Source organism: Nuphar pumila, chromosome 5, assembly GCF_984573655.1.
Source record: "Nuphar pumila chromosome 5, dmNupPumi1.hap1.1, whole genome shotgun sequence".
NCBI lineage: Eukaryota > Viridiplantae > Streptophyta > Magnoliopsida > Nymphaeales > Nymphaeaceae > Nuphar > Nuphar pumila.
The window spans coordinates 28357047-28380981 of NC_143253.1; the positions used below are offsets into that span (position 1 = coordinate 28357047).

At 41.4% G+C, this 23935-nt stretch overlaps 1 protein-coding gene across 6 annotated transcripts in view; it reads right to left on the reverse strand.

Annotated features, from left to right (window-relative positions):
• LOC149837239 (calcium-transporting ATPase 5, plasma membrane-type-like) overlaps window positions 1-23935 on the reverse strand; it is a 200817-nt gene that overhangs the window by 121452 nt on the left and 55430 nt on the right. For 4 of the 6 annotated variants that reach the window (XM_090005908.1, XM_090005906.1, XM_090005905.1 and 1 more), the window contains 3 exons: window positions 4162-4277; window positions 3953-4084; window positions 3738-3827 (listed from right to left, as the gene is read on the reverse strand). In XM_090005908.1, the coding sequence (XP_089862034.1) occupies window positions 3738-3827; window positions 3953-4084; window positions 4162-4277 (338 nt within the window). The remainder of the gene's footprint in view (window positions 1-3737; window positions 3828-3952; window positions 4085-4161; window positions 4278-23935) is intronic. The other 2 variants (XM_090005909.1, XM_090005907.1) reach the window with 1 other exon arrangement.

Consider the following 23935-nt stretch of genomic DNA (forward strand, 5'->3'; position numbering starts at 1 on the left):
CCTCTATCCCATGGTGCTTCCAACGCACCTTTACAAGAGATATCGTTTTTGATCTAAGCACTTGATCTTGACGATCAACGATATTGACTGGTCTTTTTTCGAAAGACAAATCCTTCTGGATATCTACATCATCATAATGGATGATGTGTGATGGGTCGTGAACGTATTTCCGAAGCATGGATACGTGAAAAACATTATGGATCTGAGCGTACTGAGGAGGTAAAGCCACACGGTAAGCTGCTTCACCAATCCGTTCCAGGATCTCGAACGGTCCGACAAATCTAGGGTTTAGCTTTCCCTTTTTCCCAAACTGAAATACGCTCTTTGTGGGAGATACCTTAACAAAAACCATATCTCCTATCGAAAAGGTGAGCTCTCGACGACGACGATCCGCGTAACTTTTCTGCCGACTCTGAGCAGTACGAAGTCGTTCTCGTATCATCTGCACATGCTGAGTGTAGTGTTGTAGCACTATAGGAGATTCCATCCTTCGCTCGCCAACCTCGTCCCAATAGAGAGGCGAACGACAGGGCTTTCCATATAAGGCCTCGTAAGGGGACATCCCGATGCTAGCGTGATAACTGTTGTTGTACGCGAATTCGGTCAGACTGGTATAAGAATCTCATTCTCCCTTCCAGTCCATCATGCACGCACGCAGCATATCCTCTAAAGTCTGAATTGTGCGTTCAGACTGTCCGCCTGTCCGAGGGTGAAAAGCGGTGCTAAATTTTAAATTCGTACCCAAAGCGATTTGAAGTTGTCCCCAAAACCTCGAGGTAAACCTCGGATCACGATCGGAGATGATAGATACAGGAACACCGTGCAACCTCACAATCTCACGAATGTAGAGGTCCGCCAAACTGTCTAAAGACTGACTAATACGGATAGGAAGGAAATGAGCTGATTTGGTGAGTCGGTCAACGATCACCCAAATCGCATCGTTCTTTCTTCGTGTCCTAGGCAAACCGACGATAAAGTCCATAGTGATGTCTTCCCACTTCCATTGTGGGATTTTCATCTGCTGCATCACTCCACCAGGTCGTTGATGTTCGATCTTAATCTACTGGCAAGTCAAACACTTAGAGATGTATTCGGCCACGTCTCGCTTCATTCCGCTCCAACAATATCTGCGTTGCAAGTCTTTGAACATCTTCATACCTCCCGGGTGAATCGTATATTTGGATTTATGGGCTTCTACGAGAATCTCGTCTCTCAAAATAGGATCATCTGGGACCCAAAGACGATTTTTAAGCCAAAAGCTTTCATCCTCCTTAAGCCAGAAAGGAGTATCGGTCTGTTGTGTACGAGCTTTAAGCTTCTCGTATTACGCATCAGTCTTTTTTCCCAGCAAGGATCTTGGCTAATAGCTCAAGTTGAGTTATCAGATTAGAAAGACTGATAGAATTCGATGAGACTGCAAACAGTTTCCATGAGACCAAATCCTCAATCAACTTCCAACCAATGTATAATAGGTTGACGGAAACGCTACAAGCCTTACGGCTCAGAGCATCAGCTACCACGTTCGCCTTTCCTAGATGGTAGGAAAGGGTGAAATCGTAATCCTTGAGAAATTCTAGCCACCGTCGTTGCCTCATATTTAGCTCATTCTATGAAAACAAGTACCTGAGGCTCTTATGATCTGTAAAAGCCTCGAATTGTTCCCCGTACAAGTAGTGTCGCCATATCTTCAATGTGAACACCACAGCTGCCAATTCCAAGTCATAAATCGGATAATTCTTCTCATGAATCTTAAGTTAACGTGAGGCGTAGGCGATTACCTTACCATTCTGCATTAAGACGCAGCCCAAGCCTGTCCCAGAAGCGTCAGTGAAAATTACGAATCCACCTTGACCCGAAGGTAAGGAAAGAATAGGAGCAGTGGTAAGACGCTCCTTCAGCATCTGAAAATTGCTCTCGCACTTATCGTCCCATATGAACTTAGCTTCCTTCTTTAGCAGCTTTGTCATAGGTGAAGAGATTTTGGAAAAGTCCTGGATAAATCTTCGATAATATCCAGCTAAGCCAAGAAAACTTCTGATGTCCCGAACATTCTTCGGCTGTTGCCAGCTTAGTATGGCCTCCACCTTTGCAGGATCCACAGACACTCCTTTCTCGGATATAACATGCCCCAAAAACATAACCTCCTTGAGGCAAAACTCGCTTTTAGAGAATTTAGTGAACAAACGCTCCCTCCGCAAGGTTTCCAAAATGATGATTAAATATTCACGATGTTGATTCCAGGTTTTAGAGTACACCAGAATGTCATCGATGAACACAATCACGAAGGTGTCCAAAAAAGGTTTGAACACCCGGTTCATGAGGTCCATAAAGGTTGCAGGTGCGTTGGTGAGTCCGAAAGGCATGACCGTAAACTCAAAATGCCCATATCTAGTTCGAAAAGCCGTTTTGGAGATATCGACTCCCTTAATTCTGAGTTGATGGTATCCTGACCTAAGGTCGATCTTAGAGAAAATCTTGGCATTCCGCAGATGATCGAACAAATCTTCGATACGCGATAACGGACACTTATTCTTTATCGTGGCCTGATTGAGCATTCGATAGTCGATGCACAACCGCAATGATCCATCTTTCTTTTTAACGAATAAAACAGGAGCTCCCCAAGGTGAGACACTAGGGCGAATGAATCCTAAATCCAACAACTCTTGTAACTGCTTCTTGAGCTCCTCGAGCTCGGCTGGCGCCATACGGTATGGAGCTTTAGAAATTGGTGCAGTACCCGACAGCAACTCGATGTTGAATTCAACCTCTCGTGGTGGGGGAAGTCCTGGCAGCTCCTCTGGGAAGACGTCCGGAAAATCCCGAACCACCTCCAGATCTTTTATCGAAACTTGTGTTGGCTCGGACTGGACGACACTGACTAAAAAGGCAGTGCATCCCCTTCTCAGGTAATTTTGTGCCTTTAGTGAAGAAATCATCTTGCTTGCACGGACCGCCTTCGCGAACTTGAATTCCACCTTAGGCATCCCTGGTGGAGACAACACAATCTTGCTTTCATGGCAAAAGATTTTGGCATGGTACTTGTGCAGCCAATGCATGCCTAGGATGACGTCAAATTCGGTCATATCTAGAAGGATAGCGCAGGCCGGCAAATGTCGATCCGCCAAGACCACGTCCAAAGTTGGCACGTAGGTCGCACAAAGCTGGCGCGGCAGAGACTGCCACGTTCCCAGCAGTACGCGTTCTCGCGGGTTCTTGCCGATGAGGGGGGCATGGGACAGAAGCTGCCAGAAGGACCCTTGGCCGACTAGGTCCGTGGGGCTCACAATGTGTCATGTCCTCATTTGTCTCATTTGCTTCCAAAAGATTCTTGCTGAATAAATTTCTCTAACTCTCCAACTGTTGATGCTCGAGTTTTTTTTATATAAATAATATCATATATATATATATATAATTTGTTTTTGTTGCACCCCGCACCCCGCACCCAAGGTTTTTGAAAGTGCCGCACCCCCGCACCCGCACCCGCACCCATGTGACTTAGACATAAATATAGAACTGGCACCTTTTCAAAGTAACATGATTATTACTGAAGAAAAAACATGATATCTACAAAGGTCAATGAAACAAAGAAAAGTATAATTAAAAAATTCAGAAAAGGGATGAGAAAAAAGGAAGCTTCCACTTCTACATAAGCAAAGGAAATACTCTAATAAGCAATATAAAAAGCAAACAAAAAGAAACACGAACTTAAGAAAGAAATAGAACAAAAATAATACTACCTTAGTCTTCATGCCTAATCCAAGTGAAACTGCAGCAGCTATCATTAGGATGATAAGAGTTGTGTCTTGACAAGCTTCCCAAAGAAAGATCTAGAAGAGAAAGAAAAAAATAAGTAACGAACAAAAACAAGAATTTACTAGTTTAAGAATTGAAAAATGTCATGCATGGCGGAAAGAAAGCAGCAGAAGTATTAAAGTATAACTAAGAAACATACCAAAAAACTCCTCCCCTTTTTATGAGGATATGTATTTGCACCAAATGCCTCCCTTCGCACCAATATATCACTATCATCTCCAGAAATTCCCTTGTCTAGGTTAGTTTTTAGCAACTTAGCTAGCCCTTCAACCTAAACACACTCTGTATAAGCAGCAGCTATAGAAAGAATAAAATATAGGAGCATCAAAAATAAGATTTAGAACTTGCCCCGCCATGTTCTTGTAAGGAAGAGCTATTATGCTCCCGAGTCAAAGCAGCAAGCCGCTCACATCCAATTTCAAAGCCATGAGCAACAGGGGGAAATTCTTCTGAAGGACCTGGGACTGAAGAAATCAAAGGCAGATATAACAGAAAATTTACATTCATCAATTTTTGAACTGATTGACAATTTAATGTGTACGATACATTTGAGACTGTAAAGCAAAGCACTAGAACCATAAGTTTTCAATCTTAACAATACTAGAAGTTTTATTTCTGTTTTTTAATAATATTAGAAGTGCGTTTTTCAGCCCTACCGACCTGCATTCTCTCCTTTCTCTTCACACCTCATACCTTGTTGTACTATGGTTAAACTTATGATGGTATCAGAGCCTAGGATCAAAGATTGAAACTACACCAGGTATGTTTGGTGAAATCTGATTATTTTGTCTCTCCCAAATTTCGAAAACCCTATTCTTCCCCTCTTTTTCTTGGGTCTTAAATCTCCTTTTCGTATATTCTCCTCCTGATTTCTTACTGGGTTTCCATAATAATGTATGTTTTTTATTCTCAATTGTGTCTTTTTCTTCTAGTCTGCTTAAATTTCTAGATTTCTTATTACCATGTTATTTTTACCTCTATTCTTACCTATGTCACATGGATACAGATGTGGATATGGAGATGCAGCCATTTTTATGACTAGTATATGAGGGGACACAATGGTGAAACAAAATGGAGTGCCCATATGACATAGTGTCTTATTCCTCTCTCTCTCTCTCTCTCTCTCTCTCTCTCTCTCTCTCTCTCTCTCTCTCTCTCTCTCTCACACACACACACACACACACACACACATGCGCACGTGTGACCATATCTTACTTTCTTCCTTTATTAATGCAAGAAGCTAATTTTGATCACTAATAGAGCTAAAAAGCAGATATCAAATGTATTTTCCGGTTCTGTCATTTATGTTTTGAAATGTCCATTTTTGTTCTTAACCCACAATTCATTTGAATATATATTCAAGACACTGAATTATGCATCTTGGTCTTTATGTCATCCTGAGAGGCATCCAGGTAACGATAAAAAGGCTTTATTCATTGCAAAACTGTATCAGCCTTGAAGTAAATAAAAAACAAGGGGACCAAGCAATTTTGATTTGGTAATGTGACCCAAAATTGTTTTCTCAAATTCCACTTAAACCATGTGACCATGCGATATTTCTCTTTGGTATTTATCCTTTCATGTTCTTTTATCCTATTCTCCTTGGTTTATACAGTCTCGCTTTCCTGATTTTGGATTCAATGGACTCTACATCGCAACCACCCTTTTCCCTTGTAGTAACCCTAAAGAATGTAATGAAAGTCTTTTCCCTCTTGCTTCTTTCTTTTTCTCATACCATAGCCCAGGCCCCCTCCTATCTCCTATGTGCATGGGTACTTCAAGAAGGGTGCCATATCCGTGTCGACGTGAGTACTGGTACTGGCACTTCATTGGGTACACATAAGACTGGTTTTCGATCTGACACCAACCAGACCCAATCCATTAGCTATTTTCATCCATTTTAAGGTGCATAAAGGATTTTTTTTATTCATTCTGGTATGTTGTTTGATATATATCTAACATAAAACCAGTTGTATTTAACAATAGCTGCATTCAACTAATTGAGAAGACTAAAATACCCTTAAAAGAAATGACACTTTTAAAAATACATGATTACCTTTTAAGGTCAAAAAAGTAACTTGTACTTTTCAAATTCAAATTTGTAAAGCATACCTTTATACTTTTCTGAAAAAGGTGATTTGACTTTATATTTCCCTCCAAAATCAAAAGACTAACTTTGCCCAAAAAGTGACCATATATTTTAAAAAATGCCATTACTTTTAGAGCTACTTTCGTCATTTCAATCAAGAATGCATCTAATTACATATATATATAGAGAAAGAGAGAGACAGAGAGAGAATACACACATATATAGAGAGCCACTAGAATATAAGAACTAGACTGTGAACCAAGATTTTCATGTGGTTTTTCACTTTTTTCCTTAAAACTGACCGTACAGATGAATGTCTACATGATTGGTTACATAAGAACCAAATCTTGAATCATCTGATTGCAATACATATGCAAGATTTTTTAAAGCCTGAAAATTGATGGCTCAAAATTTCCATAAATATTTATGCATTTAAAAATCTTGTTTTGTCAATGAAAAAACATGATCCAGTGGTCAATTCCTAGAAAAAGGATTATGCTGAACACATCTGCAAGGTCAGATCGGCAAAAAAAGTGTTGGAAATATGTAGTCTATCGAAAATATGCAGTACATATTCTAATTCTCATATTCTACTGGCCCATATATATATATATATATATATATATATATATATATATATATATATATATATATATATATATATATATATATATATATATATATATGTGTGTGTGTGTGTGTGGCAAGGGAGTATCGCTGAACGTCTCTAGCGTCAAACAATGCCTGGAAGCACTGCTGCGCGTCGCGGGTCCTATTTGAGGGTTTTTTTATGGTGGTTGCTAACTGCCGTTAAAGGGTTCGTGAGCGCACAATAAAATGTGTCGCTGACCCTTTCATCAATTGCTTCTCCACTCCATTTTGGTTCAAGCATGAAAAGCTCATCCCAAATGGTATCAGAGCTCGGTTGGTGATTAAGGATCGTGGGATTCTTCTTTTTTCAAGTGCCTCAAAAACCGTGCCTTCGGATTCTTGGAAGTTGAAGGGGTGGATCTTGCTTCTCAAATATTTTAGAAGGATCTTGTGCAAGCTAGAAGTTGAAGCATTGTGTTGGTACGCCTCCTTCTCCTTTTCTTTACTCCTTAATGGGTGAAAAAGAGTCACACTTCGCTCTTGGCTTCAAGTTGAATGGGTCCAACTACTATATTTGGGCCGGGAACATGGAGGCTCACATAAAAGGTAAGGGATTATGGGGTTATGTGCAAGGCACAATTCCGGAACCGGAACCCAAAATAACCATGATAGACGGAAATGAGGTCAAGATTCTTGAGGGAGAGGAAATGATCAAAGCTCTTAAAGAATACTCCAAGAAGCACGACGAATGGGAAATGAAGAACTTCAAGATTCTTTCTTGGTTCTTCGCATCCGTCGAAACAAAGATTAATGCCAACATTATCAAGTTCAATAAAGCATCGAAAGCTTGGCATTATCTTGAGAAAATGTATACATCAAGAGACCTATCCCATAAGTATTACCTTCAAAAGAAGGCTCTCTCCCTTACTCAAGGTGAAATGTCCATTAGGGAATATTATGCCGACCTCTCCTCCATTTGGGATGAGCTTTCCATGCCTGAACCAAAATGGAGTGGATAAGCAATTGAACTCCGCCACAAGCAACTTGAAGAAGAACGGTTCTTCAACTTTTTGAATGGGTTCAGACCGGAATTTGAGCAAATAAGGTCATCACTTCTATCCTCATTTACTCCTCCATCTCTTGAAGATGTTCTCACCAAATTAAGTGGTGAGGAGACTCGTATGAGTTTATGTAAACAAGGATCAAATGTTCGTGGTTCCTTGTAATCATGAAGAAAACAATGAGGTCAATGTCGTATCTAGACCCGGAAATAATGTAAAGACCTATCGTCCTCATTTCAAATTCCAAAATCAAGGAGGAGATGGTGGACAAAGAGGAAAGAGGGACTATAGCAAGACTATTTGTCACTTTTGTAAGGAACCGGGACATATCAAGCCCGTATGTCCCAAATGGAAGAGGCTTCTCGCTATGGCTACCACCGGTGTACCACAAAAGGAAGAGGCATCGTCAAGTGGGTCACTCTCGTTGAATCAAATAGTGGAAGCCCTTCAACCTCTTCTCAAGGGAGCTACATCCGGTGCCGCCGTGCCTACCTCTTCCATTCCAGGTAAAGTCTCTTGGCTTTTGGACTCAGGTGCATCTTTTCATATGTCCCCAAACATGTTTTCAATTTCCGATTTTTCAAAAAATGTTTCTCCATCCTTTGTTTCCACTGCGGATGGAACCTCTCTTGAAATTAAAGGAATAGGTAATTTTGAAACTCAAGAATTTTCCATTCTAAAAATTAGGTTTATACCTAAACTTAACTTAAACCTTCTCTCTGTTTCTCAACTCTCGGACCATGGATGTGATATTAAATTTTCATGTGACAAATGTTTAATACAGGATCGTCGGTCCGGGAAATTGATTGGGGAAGGCTTTAGAAAAGGAGACTTATACTATATGGAATCTCTCCAAGTTCCAAAATCATTTTGTAATGTTGCCCGGAACAAAGATATAAACATATGGCACAAAAGACTTGGTCATCCTAATGTCACGAAGTTATCTTATTTACATTTTGTAAAGGATCTATGTAAAAGTTCATTTTCCTGTAATGATTGTATTCTCGGAAAAATGCAAAGTTTACATTTTGAGCAAAGAACTATGTTCTCATCTAAAACCTTCGAAATTGTTCATTCTGATGTTTGGGGACCCGCACCTGTTGTTTCAAAAGGAGGCTTTTCTTACTATGTTATTTTTGTGAATGATTTCTCCAGGTATTCATGGATCTATTTCTTAAAGTACAAACATGAAGTTTTTACATGTTTTAAAACCTTTCACTCAATGATCAAGAATCAATTCAACAGTAATATAAAGATTTTTAGAAGTGATTCTGGAGGAGAATATCTCTCCAACCAATTTAAAACATATCTTGAGGATCACAGAATTATTCACCAAAGGTCTTGTCCTAAAACCCCTCAACAAAATGGATTGGCCGAAAGAAAACATAGGCACATCATTGAGACCACTAGGACTCTGCTTATTTCTCAAAACATTCCTAAGAACTTTTGGGCTGAAGCAGCCCTCGCTTTTGTTTATCTGATAAATCGCTTACCATCTAGGATATTAGGAAAAATATCCCCTTTTGAGATCTTATATAAACTTGAACCTGATTATAATAGGTTACGTGTTTTTGGGTGTAAATGTTTTATACTTACGGATAAAAATGACAAGCTCTCTCCCAAAGCTATCCCCTGCGCCTTTCTTAGGTATTCCGAAACTCAAAAAGGGTTTCGTTGCTATGATCTTCGAGATGATAAGTTATATGTTTCTAGAAATGTAACGTTTTTAGAAAATGAAAGTGGATTTGAAAAAAATGTTTCTCAACAAGAAAATTTTGATTACTCATTCCTTTTTGATTTATTGGCTAGTAATGATGATATATCTAGTGATGCTGATATATCATCAAATCCCGATGAGAAAAATGATGGTGATGTTGAAGAACATAACCCTCTCAATGATCCAGAAAACAGGATCTCAAGTGATCCGATAACCTACTCCCGTAGAAACCAAGACACTTTTAGAAGTGCCGTTGACCAATATAGTGAGCTTGTACCTACTCTCGATCACCGAAGATCTGAGAGGAATAGAAGACCGCCAACTCGTTTTGTCTCTTTTGATTCTTTTTCACCCCGGTATAGGGCTTGTCTTAGTGTCATTCACTCTTATTTTGAGCCAAGGAATTTTGAAGAAGCTAAAAAATGTATAGAATGGCAAGAAGCCATGCAAAATGAACTTAGTGCTCTCAAAAGGGCTGAAACTTGGGATTTCCAAACTCTACTCATAGGAAAGAAAACTATAGGTTGTCGATGGGTTTTGAAAGTTAAAACTAAAAGCGACGGATCCCTGGAAATGTATAAAGCTCGCTTAGTTGCAAAAGGGTATGGGCAAGAGTATGAAATTGATTATGAAGAAACTTTTGCTCCTGTAGCCCGAATGGTTACAGTTAGATGTCTCATTGCTATTGCATCTATTAAAAATTGGAACATTTTTCAAATGGATGTGAAAAATGTTTTTTTAAATGGTGATCTTAACGAAGAAGTGTATATGGATGCCCCACCAGGCATGAAGATTCCTAAAAATAAAGTTCTTCGTCTTCGAAAGGCCCTCTATGGTTTGAAACAGGCTCCCAAAGCCTGGTATGACCGATTTACCAGTGTAATGTTGGAAAATGGTTTCTCCTCATGTTATACTGACACTGCTCTATTTACTAAAAAATCTAAGGTAGGGATTGTCATATTATTGCTCTATGTTGATGATATGTTAATTACAGGTGATGATGTTCAAGGAGTCAAGGGTATTAAGTCCGTCTTGACTTCAAAATTTGAGATGTCAGACTTGGGTTTTCTGACTTGTTTTCTTGGAATTGAGGTTGCCTATTCGCAACGTGGTTATTTTCTATCTCAGTCTAAACTTGCTTGTGAGATTATTGCTCCGGGATTTCTGATGACAAAGTATGTGAAACTCCTGAAGTTGTGGGAGCAAAAATGAAAATTGACGATGGTGTTCCTTTAACCGATCCTACACCTTACAAGCAGTTGGTAGGTTCGTTAATGTATCTTAGTATTACTCGACCTGACTTGTCACATGCTATACACATCGCCAGTCAGTTTCAGCACGCTCCCACAATCGTTCATGTGAGTGTTGTTCTTCGCATCATCAGATACTTAAAGGGCACAATAAATAAGGGAGTATTTCTATCTTCCTCTTCTGATTTAAAATTACTTGCTTATACTGACTCAGATTGGGGAGGTGACCCTAGTAACCGTCACTCCACCACTGGTTTTTGTGTTTTCTTAGGTGAATCTTTGATTTCATGGCGATGTAAAAAGCAACAGAAGTTCTCTCTGTCATCCACTGAAGCCGAATACAGAGCCATGGCATCCACTACCATGGAAATTGTATGGATTTGACGCCTTTTGGAAGATATGGGAGTGCCTATCCGAAAACCAACAAAGTTGTGCTGTGACAATAAAAGTGCAATCTATATTACCAAAAATCACACCTTTCACGAGCGAACAAAGCATATAGAGATGGACTGTCATTATGTCAGGGAAGAATACTTGAAGAAGGTCATTGATCTACCATACGTGACGTCTGAGTATCAACTTGCGGACTTCTTCACTAAAGCTCTTTGTTCGCCTAGATTTCATTTCCTTCTTGACAAACTTGCGGTTATCACACCGTAAGTTTGAGGGGGGTGTTAAAATGTATACTCAAAAACATTATTGTAAGTATAAATAATATACACTTATATACATAGAGATACGTATACATATGTTATATGTATACGTATCTATATATATAAGTATATATATTTATACATTTTTCTCTTTTTACCCGAAAAGGGTATTTCAGTCTTTTTACATTTTGCGCATATTCCATTTAGAAGATGCTGTATTTTTTCCTTTTATTTTTTGTAATTCTTTTATTTTTATTTTCTCCTTTTTTATTATTCAAAAAGGTGCATTGGGGGTCTCCCCAATAGAGTCGTTGGGGAGCTCCCCAACGACTCCTTTGGGGAGCCCCCTCTTGCACCTCTCCTTTCTTGTATAAATAGGGGTGTTCCCCCTTGTTGTAGAAGAACCTTGAAAGTCTCAAGCACTTGCTTCCTTTTTATGAAATACATGCATTATTGCATGTTTATTATTTATACGCTTTTTGCGTATTGTGTTCAAGTGTTGTGAGAGTGCCTTCGTGCACTTCCTTTTGAAGTATTTATGTTTGTATGCGTATTGTCTCTTCGTAGACAATTTTACAGCAGTCGTGACCGCTGCTAAAGGGTTTTTGAGCGCGAAAAAAAAAATGCACCGCTGATCGCGCATATGAGTTCGACATTTGGTCAAACATTTTGGGTGTTTGATGATACACCCTACTATATATATATATATATATATATATATATATATATATATATATATATATATATATATATATATATACATAGGAAAATGTGTAGGTGCATGGCCACTATCAAACATGACCAAAACGAACTTGTGTTGAGCATCCATCGCGTGCGCAATGGACACTCAGCGCAAGTTTGCGTCAACATACACCTTTAGCGTCGACTTTTGTTGCGCTAAAGGTCCTCGTTGAGACTTTTAGCGGTGACAAAAATCATTGTTAAAGGTCCATGACCTTTAGTGGCAACTTTTGTCGCTACTAAAAGTCTTTTTGCTGAAACAATGATGTTGAGTGATGGAGTACGATAAGGGCTACATCTTCACACTCAAATGCATACATTTTTATAGCTTTTTGACATAATTGTCCATGCTTAGTACTAAAAATTGCACAACAGAGAATTGAGACAAAATTGTAATTTTGCATTTTAGAGCATAATTTTGGATTTGGATCTCATCAGGAATCCAATTAGTCCAACCCACAACCCAAGACCAAAATTCATTTGGATTGGATCCAAGGTGCAATGTGGATTGGATATGAGATCCATAAAATCAACACCTTCTAGAAATTCAAATTTTCAAATTTCCTTTTTGCATGTGGCTAAGGTGGCAAGCACCACTTGCCAAATTCTTTTAAGCATCTGACAAAAAGGAAAGAGGAGACTGAAGGGTGCGAGATTTGCAAAGTCTACTCCTTACTTCTTCATCTCATATTCAAGAAAGAAAAGAAGGAAGGAGGGAGGCGAGTTTCTCAAAACCACCCCCTATGATTTGAATTGTGATTTGAAAATAAAAAAAAAGGGGAAAGCAAACAAGAAGTCAAAAGTATTTTTTCTTTTCTTGCTTCCTCTTTCTTTCTCCTTTTACGTAGAATTCAAGAAGGGCAAGTGGTGGACCAGATTCACCAAAATAACCCCTCGTGAATAAAAGACCCAGAGGAAGCCCTCATTCTTCCTCTGCATTCACAATTTTTTTTGTGCAGCCGTCCTCCTCCTCCTCTGCTCTAGGTCGAGTACCAGCCTCTTCGGTAAGCCTTGTGTTTCTTACCCCTTCTTCTCTCTTCTCCAACCCTCTTCTACATCCGAGGCGAAGTCGAAGGAGCTGGCCGACCTAACCCCTCCAACGCCGCACACGAAACCCACTCTTGAGGTGAAGGCAGTAATTTCGTGCATAGCATCGTGACAAGGATATCAAGTTGTTGATTTCATTTGTTTTCATTTTTATTTTTTTAGTTAAGTAGGGCCTTAGGCCAATTTTTAAATCGGGTTGTATTAATTTTTAATTCTACTCGAAATAGGCTTGGTGCTCAATTGTTTTCGCATTTTTTTATTTTAAGGCAATAAAGAAGTGTGAATTGTGTGGAATACATAGTCTTACTTCGTTCACTGTGGATTTGACCCAGACTTCACCACTTTCGTGTGTGAACCGATTATTGAAATTTGGTATACGATTTACACTTATGTTTTATTGAAAAAATATATATTTTTCAAAATAATTTCAAAACAAAAACACATCATTGAGCGTCCATCGCGCGCGCGACGGACGCTCAGCGCAAGTTCATTTTGGTCATGTTCGGAAGTGGTCATGCACATATATATATATATATATATATATATATATATATATATATATATATATATATATATATATACTTCTATTGTGGTATTGTACCACCATAACTTAGAGTAGTACACTTGATTTACATAGATCTAAGCTTCGAAAGCAAAACATAACCTTTGAATAATGCTTAACATGTTCCATTTACTATTTTTATGTGCTAAAGTTTACTCAAAGTCTCAAATATGATCTTTTATACCATTTCTACACCCCTTATTTTCATGAATTGTGAGCCTTACCACCCTAACTTAGAGTAGTACACACTTGATTTACATAGATCTAAGCTTCGAAAGCAAAACATAACCTTTGAATAATGCTTAACATGTTCCATTTACTATTTTTATGTGCTAAAGTTTACTCAAAGTCTCAAATATGATCTTTTATACCATTTCTACACCCCTCATTTTCATGAATTGTGAGCCTTCTTACAAAGGAAAAAAAACATGCTAAGCACATCAATATGGCTAGATCTACCATTTGGTGGCTAGATCTATACAAACAAGAGAGAGTGCTTGGACACTGCGAAGCTTGTCGTTTGAGAATTCTTCTGTAAGTTAAGGAGGATCCTTTCAAGAAGACCATCCCTCGATTCACCTATCCAGCCAAACATTCGAGGGACGTCTTGATAGAGGGTGTCACTTGCTTGACATACCTCCCAGTACCAACGCGATTAGAGCGCACACAGGGTTAGAGTGGCGGTTATCGCTCCTTCAAAGGTACCGAATAAATGACTACTAGAATCACGGTTTTGGGTCTCACATTATTGCCGGATGCTGACGCTAAGCTCCTTCCTAGCAAGGGCTTCAAGATCACAATCATTGTATGGTATCATGGTACAAAACTACCATATATTTTCCTTATATATGTCTACCCACACTGCACCCGTCTTTTACAAATTCATGTGTCATACCCTAAGTCACACAGACTCAGCTAAAAGATCTACGCAGCCACATCGACACGCAACGACACGGGTGCGACTTCAAACACGGTCAACTAAGTGTCGGACTCAATCAACGCACTGGGGCCGAGTCCGTCCACATTTTGAACTCGGTCAACTTTGACCGAGTCTATTTTTGTCCATTTATTAAAATTAATTTTGGACTCGATCAACTTTGATCGAGTCTATTTTTGTTCATTTATGATAAGTTTTTTTGTTATCACTCTCACAAGCTTCTTTATGTGTTATATTTTGGTAAGTTTGTGTTGTTAATTCAATAGAATTATTTTTTTATTTTTGCTTTAAAATTTACAATCTTATCATTGTTATATATATATTAAATATATATATATATATAGTTGTGTCCCCATGTCCAAAATTTTTGAAATTGCTCTGCACCCGTACCCGTACCTGCACCCATGTGACATAGGTCATACCATATTTATTTGAATTCATACCATACCTATGTCATATAGCCCATCCACCTGTTAAATTGTATTAATAATTCATATATATATATATATATATTATAATACCCGCTAGGGGTAAAATAGTCTTTTCACATGTAACACGCATATTCATTGGAATATGTTTTTTTTATTTTTTTCTATTTTTTTTATTTTAGTTATTGCATCATAGGAGGGGTCCACCATAGAGTCGTTAGACTTCTCCAACAGTCATAAATATGACCGTTGGAGGGGCTCCAACGACTCTATGGGAGCCCCTCCTTGGGTCCCATTTGTGTATAAATAAGGGGCTTTGCCCCATGTATTTGTTAAGCTTCTTGAAGCTTTTCTCAATAAGATCCCTTATATTTTTTAGCTCTCTTTCTAATTTTGTGTTTTTCTATTGCCACTTTTTGGCTTATTGTATTCTTGCCCATTAGTGGCCTATTGCTTGTGTGCTTGTGCATTTCCTAGTCACCTAGTGACATTATCTTTTCTCTTTAGTGTTTCGTGACACTACCTACTCTCATTAGAGCATTATTGTCATAAAGTCCATACAAAGGAGGCCCGCATTCTGAGGTCTCACGTCTCAAAGGATAACCAAATATAACCTCTAAAAGACCTAGTCTAGACGACCTTAAGTTGACCACGAAGAGAGGGTTGAAACTTGTTCATGTTAGATCTCATATCCTCACCCGCTAATCTTGTTATCCAAGAGCCAAATCCTCTTGGGTTGGATTCAATGAGAGGACAATTGTGATCCATGAGTAACTAGCTAGAGAGGCAGGTGGTGGCCACTACCTCCATTGACCAGCCATGGCCCTAGCACCCAAAGGACTGCACCTCCCACATTCAAGATCCCTAAATGTGCACAAAGCTCCAAACCTCTAAATATTGCACAGCAATAGCCTTTTGCTAGAAAATGACTCTGAAATGTTAAACCACCACCTAAATCTAGCTGGCTATTGTAGGGCCATCAACTACAGCTTCCTCATAATGGAATTGATCAACCACCCCAACAACCAACCCTTAACCAAGCTTTAAGTTGTTGTTCCTAATTGTAACACTGTACATGCATTCTTTATTTAACATGACTTCTCAATATTTTATCATGACATCATTATGAACTCATCAGGCTGCAGCATAATTTTTATTTTCTTCTATAATTTGTCTTTCCTGTCCATGCATTTTTTAATTTCCTATTTCAGCCAATCAATTTTTTCAAGAATATCAAATTTATCAAAAATATCACTAGATATTCCCTCGCCAAGAACATCCAAGATCAACGTTTGTGACACTATCATTTGTGCCTTTGTGTTGGTACACACAAATATGTGTGTTTCTGTGTATATCTTAACATGAAACAATATTTGTGTTTGTGTGTATATCTAGGGATGGCAGTGGACCAGGGGAAAGTGGGGCCCCGCCTCGCCCCGTTTGGACCGGCGATGAAGGGTATGAAACAGGGATGGAGGCGGGGACGAAGGTTAAAATCCATCCCCGTTCGGGGATGGACGTACCCTTTTCCCCGCCCCGCGCCGTACCCGCCACGATCCCCGCCCCTGCCACTTTTCCCTGACCCACCCCGCCTCATCCTCGTTTGAACCGGGGATGGAGGACATAAAGGCGGGGGATGGAGGTTAAAATCCATCCCCACCGAGAATGGAGGTTCTAATCTTAAGGCAGGGCGGGGGTGGAGACCTTGTCCCCCGCCCCACCCCGCCCCACTGCCATCCCTATGTATATCTTAACATGAAATAATAAAACATGAATATCTTCTCAAGTGCAAATGCTTGAGCAACAATTCTAAATCACTATAATTAAAAACAACAAATAATAAAACTAAGTTGAAAGTAAGATAACATTTAATTGATGAGAAATTTTAAAAGGGAAAGAACATAAATGAATACAAAATAAGCAATATCATAAAAGAAAATAGATAAATTTAATGACACAGTGTTAAGTGTATCCAACACTATTTCGCCTGTATCCATGAAGTGTCTGAAAAGACGTGTTTGGATCACGGGTCAGGGTCCAAACCTGTGATCACGCATCCTTTCATTAATGGCACATATGTAAATTTTTCTTATTTTAAAGGCTATTTTAGTACCCTAAATTTGTATTAGTAATAGCATATGATGACAGGATTAGTAGCAGCGATTCCTGTATTGAGAATCAAGGTTTTCTCTGCAGCTCCTTCTCTCTTCCTTTGTTCCTCATCTTCATGCATGGTAAATGTAATAATCGGAAGAAAAAAATTAAGCTTGGATTCGGGTCGGATCCGGACCCGACCCGAACCCAATAGAGGCACTGCCTCCCGTGTCTTTTGAAGACAGCGAGGCAAGGGTTTCAAAGAGAACCCCCGCCCCCTTCTTCCTCTCTCGTTCTCTCTCCCCGAAACCCCCTCGCCACTCTCTCTCCTTTCTACCTCTCCTGTCTCTGCCCTGTGACAGCCGGGCGCCGACGACGGAAGTCGCCGGCCACCACTTTCTCCCCCTTCTTTTGTCGCCATCGACGATCGAGGCTGCCAACAGTCGTGTTGGCGACCTTCACCTGCGGCAACCCTCGTCGAAACTCCGGTGAGCCCCCCCCCCCCCCCGATCGCGGCCTTTCTCTCGTTTTCTCCCATTCTCCTTGTTGTCGTCAGCGATCGTAGTCACCGATGACTTGTCAGCCATCGTCGACGTCCCCTTCTCTCCCCTCTGCTTCATCTCCCTCTCGATGCCGCCTGTGATTGGAGACGCCGACGATCGAAGCCGACAGGCGGCCTCCGAGCTCCGACGATCGTGCCAGCGACCTTCACCCGCGATAACCCTCGTCGGCGACAGCCTCCCCTCTACGACCTCGCCAGCGACGCCTCTACTCAACGACCCCCAGACTCACTGTCGGCCACTTCCTTCCTTCTCTCTGTTGCGAAGACGCCGACGACCCACCGCCATCGCCTTCCGCTCCGGCGACCCCCAGGTACGCATCCACCCCCCCTCTTCTTTTCTTTTCCATCTGCTTCCTCTTCTTCTTCTCCGTGAGGGGTCGACCGACAGGGGGCAGAGCCCCCGATCGTCGCCTCTCATCGGCAGAGGGTTACCCCCTGCCTTTATCGGGATCGACCGACAGGGGGACTGAGCCCCCTGTCGTCGCCTGTCGTTGGCCGGGGGACTTCCCCCCTGCTTCTCTTTTTGAGATCGACCGACGGGGGGCTAAGCCCCCTGTCGTCGGCAGGGGGACTCCCCCCTTGCCTCTCTCTCTGGGTCTACCAGGAGGGTGGTGCCAAGCACCCCTCCTCGCCTGTCTCCCTCTCTTTTTCTCGATTGGGTGGGCAGGGCTCGAGCCCCTGCCACCTCCCTGCACCCCCGTTGTTTAGAGGAGGGGTCAAGCCCCCTCCCAGCTCCCTCTTTTCGGGCATCAAGCAGGGGCTTTGCCCCCTGCTTGTTTACGTGTTCGACAGACAGGGGCCAAGCCCCTGCCTCTTTGCGTATTCGGCAGGCAGGGGCGAAGCCTCCTACCTCCCCCTTTGTGGTAATGGGTAGGGGCTTGGTCCCCTGTCTCCTTGCTCTTCTGGCATGCAGGGTGACGCCTCGGCCTCCCTCGTTGCCTTCTTCAGGTAGGGGTGCAGCCCCCTGCCTCCTCGTAGTTTGCTGACAACAGGTCAGCAGGGGCTCGCAGCCCCTGCCCCTACTTCTTGCGCTATAGCAAGTGTGCAAGGGTGTGATGCCCTTGCCTCTGCTTCCTTCGCGTTAGGTCAGTGTCAGTGCCCCCGACCTTCTGTTTTTGGTGTTAGCTTGCTAAGATTGTCGCTTTTGCAGCTCGTGCGACGGATCCTGCTCGTGCTCCGCGACCCGAGCCGTCTATCGCTTATACTCGCAGACGCCAACAAGCTTGCAACTCTCAAAGGTAGGGGAAGATTGCACAAAAGACTTGGACAATTGAATTGAGGTCAATTAACTAAAAAGGACAATTAAATAAATATATATGCATATATATATATCATATGTATTAATACGAGTACGCATTTAACTCAAGGACGCGGTTTCGCGATCCTTGTCCTTTACTTTGCCGTCGTGCATCGCGCAAAGGTTTTGTGTTGCACTCCTGCTTACAGTCCTTTACTTTGCCGTCGCGCATCGCGCAAAGGTTTTGTGTTGCACTCCTGCTTACAGTCCTTTACTTTGTCGTCGCGCATCGCGCAAAGGTTTTGTGTTGCACTCCTGGTTACAGTCCTTTACTTTGTTGTCGCGCATCGCGCAAAGGTTCTGCGTTGCACTCCTGCTTACAGTCTTTACTTTGTCGTCGCGCATCGCGCAAAGGTTCTGTGTTACACTCCTGCTTACAGTCTTTACTTTGTCGTCGCGCTTTGCGTCCAAGCTCTTGCTTTTGCATATGTATTGTTACTGCCTTGCTCTTGCAGATGACGCTCAAGTTTTCGCTCATTGCATAAGCGTTTGAGGCATCCTCGAGGAGGATGCAAGAGACATATACCACTCTCCCTTTTGCGACAAAAGTTCAGTCGGGAGCTGGTGATACACCTTCGTCTAAGGAGAGGGATACCTCGCAAGGATCCTGGTTCTTTGTGTACGCAGTCCTGCAGAGTCGACTTGAGATTTTAGGGAGTTGCGCAAAAGCATCAAAGACTGCCCAAATCGAAGCATTTGGAAGGATGTGATTGGTTGATTCTGTTGAGAAACCTGTATCCTGTCTATCGAGGTCGGTATCGAGTCATGCGAGGCATGTAGATACCCTGATAGCGGATGAGATTGTAGAAAATCACATGCATAATGTTGGCACAAGCTACTGGTTGTTTCAAAAGATAAAGAATATCAAAAGTAAAGTTGATAAACATTACATCTTTGTGAAACACTCCTGTTGAGGCTTCTATTGAGGAGCTATACCCCATTTCATCCTAGAGTACTTGTAGTCGTGCATTACACGCTAGTACTGCGATGATCGGATGACACGGTCGTGCGACATCGATCAGTACTAAATGCACAATGTTGTAATCAAATAAATGGCCTCACATTCGCCTTCACAGGCAAGATGCTCGAGTGGTTTAAAGACCACAGCATAGGATGGGTCGTTAGTTAAGCAACCCCTAACGCAGTCATTCGCTTCTTGTTGTTCTGTCAAGGGAGAGGACAGAGCGGTACAAAACTCTAATGGACAGGTTGTTAACAACTACCCCACGGGCAATGATCCGACCTCCTCAGTCATTGGAGTTAGGGGAAAGGGGCTATAATAGTTAGCTCAACATTTCTTCAAAAGTTGGATGCATCTGTGGCACTGCTTATCAGCCTTTGGGGAATCCTCTCTCGGCTAAAGTCGTCCCTTTAGGAGCGGACTCAACTAGCTATTCGGGTTATTGAAAATACATAGAATAACAGACGCTCGAACTAGTCTCAGTTGTTTCTACGTTTTGCCTGTGCGTACCCGCAGGCCAGTAATATCGAAACATAAGGTATGTTCACACTGGTTGATTGCTCGCTTGCTCGATAGTTCAGTATGCTACTCGTTGAGCTATGCACGCCTGTGAAGGCGTTACTCTATTTGATTAAACTGCTTACACAGTTCTTTGCAGAGTAATAGCGAGCTTCTCATACTATTTAAGTGCTTATAATAATAGCATTATGTCAGTTGCTACATATTAGCATGTGACTTGCTTTACCCCTTGGTCGAACTGTTTGGTGCTTGTTGTAACGTAGCACTTGTTGGCTTGCGTCTCTTATAATTGATGTGATTGCATACAGCTCGTAATCTACGAACTGGTGGCAACTAGGATTGATGTGGTTGCTTGTCTTATAAGTTGCTTACATATTGTGATATAATTGTTGTTGTATGATTGCTTATCATGTATAGCTTATGAATGGCTTGCGATGCAATGGTTTATGCCTTACGATTAATTTAATTACTTGTTGATGGACTGAGTCATTTGATGACGAGCATTGTTATGAGTGCTTGTCTTATTCAGTTGTTTTGTTTGGCTGTCAGATAGAGTTAGTTACTCTTCGCCTATAGAATCAACGGGATTGTCATATCTGAGTGTTCTCATGTATCGTTTACGCATGCTTTGAGGTCCTATTTGAGGATTGCAATGTTCCTTGTGGCAATAAAACGATACGTAGTATGATATGCTTCTATGTGATACGATTGATGTGCCACGTGATAAGAAATGTTGAGAGTATCGATAATATGTTCATGGTTCATGGAACCTTATTGGAGGAATGGGTGATCGTGTGTTTTGTTTTACCATGTGAAGTGATACGATGCATATTGTTGATATACATGCTTGTGCCCATATTGGTGGCTACTGACCCCGAGGCGGTCAATGGTTCGGAGCAGTCGATTGTATTGATGCATGTATCACTGAGTAGGGTGTCTGTTGAGGACCTAATCTCCAAAAGATTATCTACGAGGGCGTGTATGATCAAGACCAGGTGACCTGGCTAGAGTGGTAGATTCCCTGTGAGGATGTACATTGTCCATGAACGGGTAGCCGCAAAGACGGTGAACTCCTGTGAGGAAGTGTATTGTCCAAGACCAGGTATACCATCTAGGGCGGAATTTCTTGTGAGGTTATACATTTACCAGACTAGGTGATTCGGCGTTGATCTTGCTGATTGTAATAGTGGCTATCGACCTTGAGAGCAGTCATTTGCGTTGATGCGTGTATCGCAATGAATTTCATTGGCTAGGGCATTTGTTGGGGACCGGCTTCCCAAAGGTCTCGTTGTGGGGGTATGTATGATCAAGACCAGGTGACCCGGCTAGAGTGGTAGATTCTCTGTGAGGATGTACACTGTCCACGAACGGGTAGCCGCAAAGACAGTGAACTCCTGTGAGGAAGTGTATGGTCCAAGACCAGGTATACCCTCTAGGACGGTAATTCCTTGTCAGGTCGTATATCTGCCGAACCGAGCGATCCGACGTAGATCTTGTGTTTTTGCTTACCATAAAAAGTTATAATGAGCTGTGATGATCTTCTAAGATTGTTTGAGATAGCCAGTTATAAATTTATAGTTTGGCTTTCTGTTTTAGCATGATTACATGCAGGACTCAGATGTGAGAATCAGATCGTTAGCGATTTTAAATAGTGGTCGTGTCTTGGACCATCTATGGAAGGGTGGGTTTTTCTAAGTATGACGCCTTAGGTGAGTCATAACAGGTGACAGTTGGCCGCGTAAAGCCTTGAGAAATGGGAATAGATAAAGGTTGTTCAGGACAAAGTGTTTGTTAGAAGTAGTGAGGGCGACAAATGATGACCTGATAACGATTAAATGCAGAGACCCCGTTCTAGGAACGAAAACAAGCTTGTTGCGTAGTAGTTCACAGCTTACGATCAAATGAATCGTCTTGCTACGTTTTGACAGTTGCGTTGCTTACTTGCTTTGAACTACTTACGCGCTTGCACTACTTACTCGCTTGCACTACTTACTCGCTTGTACTACTTACTCGCTTGCACTACTTACCCGTTAGTATTGTTTACCTGTTTAACTACATATATGCTTTTAACTGCATATCTGCTTCTAACTGCATAACCTACTGAATTAAATGTACTTAATTCAGTTTCGTGTAATCTTTCTTGTGCATCTACTAGTTTTTCGCGAAACTAACTCATTCTATGGGTACAGGTGATGATTAGGTACACCACGGGCGATGGCGTGATTGCAAGATGGCTTCAGGACTTCTTCTTGCTCTTAGCTCGTGTCCTGGACGTTTTGGGTTTGTAACGGATTTTTCCTTGGGATATCCGAATTTTGTGAGTTTTGGTCCTTTTAGCTAACGTGCCCAAAATTGTCAGCTTGCCTTATGAATTAACCAAAGTATAGTCTTCCGTTGATTTTATAAAAAAACTCTGAAGGAAAGAGATATTTCTAGTCTCTTGCCTGTTTTTCTGAAAAGGTTCGCAAGTTTGAAATTTGGGGCATTACAGTAAAACTCTGGATTTATAAAATCTAACAGTATCATTGTGCGTTCAAGTATCATGTTGATAGCAACCCGGCCCAAGGCATTCCTGTTATATTATTATTTAGTGTTTTTATTCGGATCTGGATTTACCCTCATAGGAATTGGATCGGATGATCCAATTGGGTGTATGTAGGATTTGGGGATTAGATGGAGGGTAATTCAATAAGTAGAGTCAGAGAAGGGCATTCTTGGAGATATCCCAAAGAGTCAGGGGCATTATGGCTCAATTCCCAAATTAAAGCCCACATAGGGGCAATTTTGGTCTTTGTGAGGAAGAGAAAATCTTTCCTTCACAAGGGAACGGCTAGGTAGGGTTCATTTGAATTTTGACATATAAATATTGTAAAAGGAATGAAAATTCAGAATTCAAGTTGAAGGTTTCCTTCCTTGTGGCTTGTCTATCGTTTTAGGCAAAATTAGGCTCCTTCCTTGGAAGGAGAGAAGGCTCCCTTGGCATGCCAAAAGAGAATCAATCCCTCCCCCTTTGTTTCCCCATCTCTCTTTCCTCTTAGCCTCTCACACAACTCGCCCCGCCCCCTTTTTCTATCCTTTCCTTAACTAAATTCAATGTCTCTCTCTTACTCACTCACTCACTCTCTCTCTCTCTTTCTCATTCTTTCCTTCCTCTCCAAATCACACCAACTCTATCACCTCACTTGCCTGTAGCGCCCCTCTCCATTGGCCTACCTAAACCACACCTCCCGTAATCTCCCTAGCCCTATTTGTTCCCAACATGCCATCCCCTGCCTATGTTCCTTCTCCCTCACACATGTAGCCCTTTGCATGCCTATCCCATTCCCTCTCCATGGACGTCTAGGGGAGGAATCCTTGACCTTCAACGGGGATGTGGCTCTCCTACATATATGTTGCAGCTACCTTAGAAGACTATAACATTTGGTATCAGAGCAGGCAATCTTAGGATCTGGAAGCCGATCCAGCATGAGGGAGATCGATATTCATCGAGAGCCCAAGCCCTTCTAGCAACCGATTCAAAAAAGATCATGCATCGAAAGTTGAAACCAACGCCATCAGTTGCAACTTCCACCATCAGATTCATTATCCGGTCATCCTAGGGGTAAGATCACAC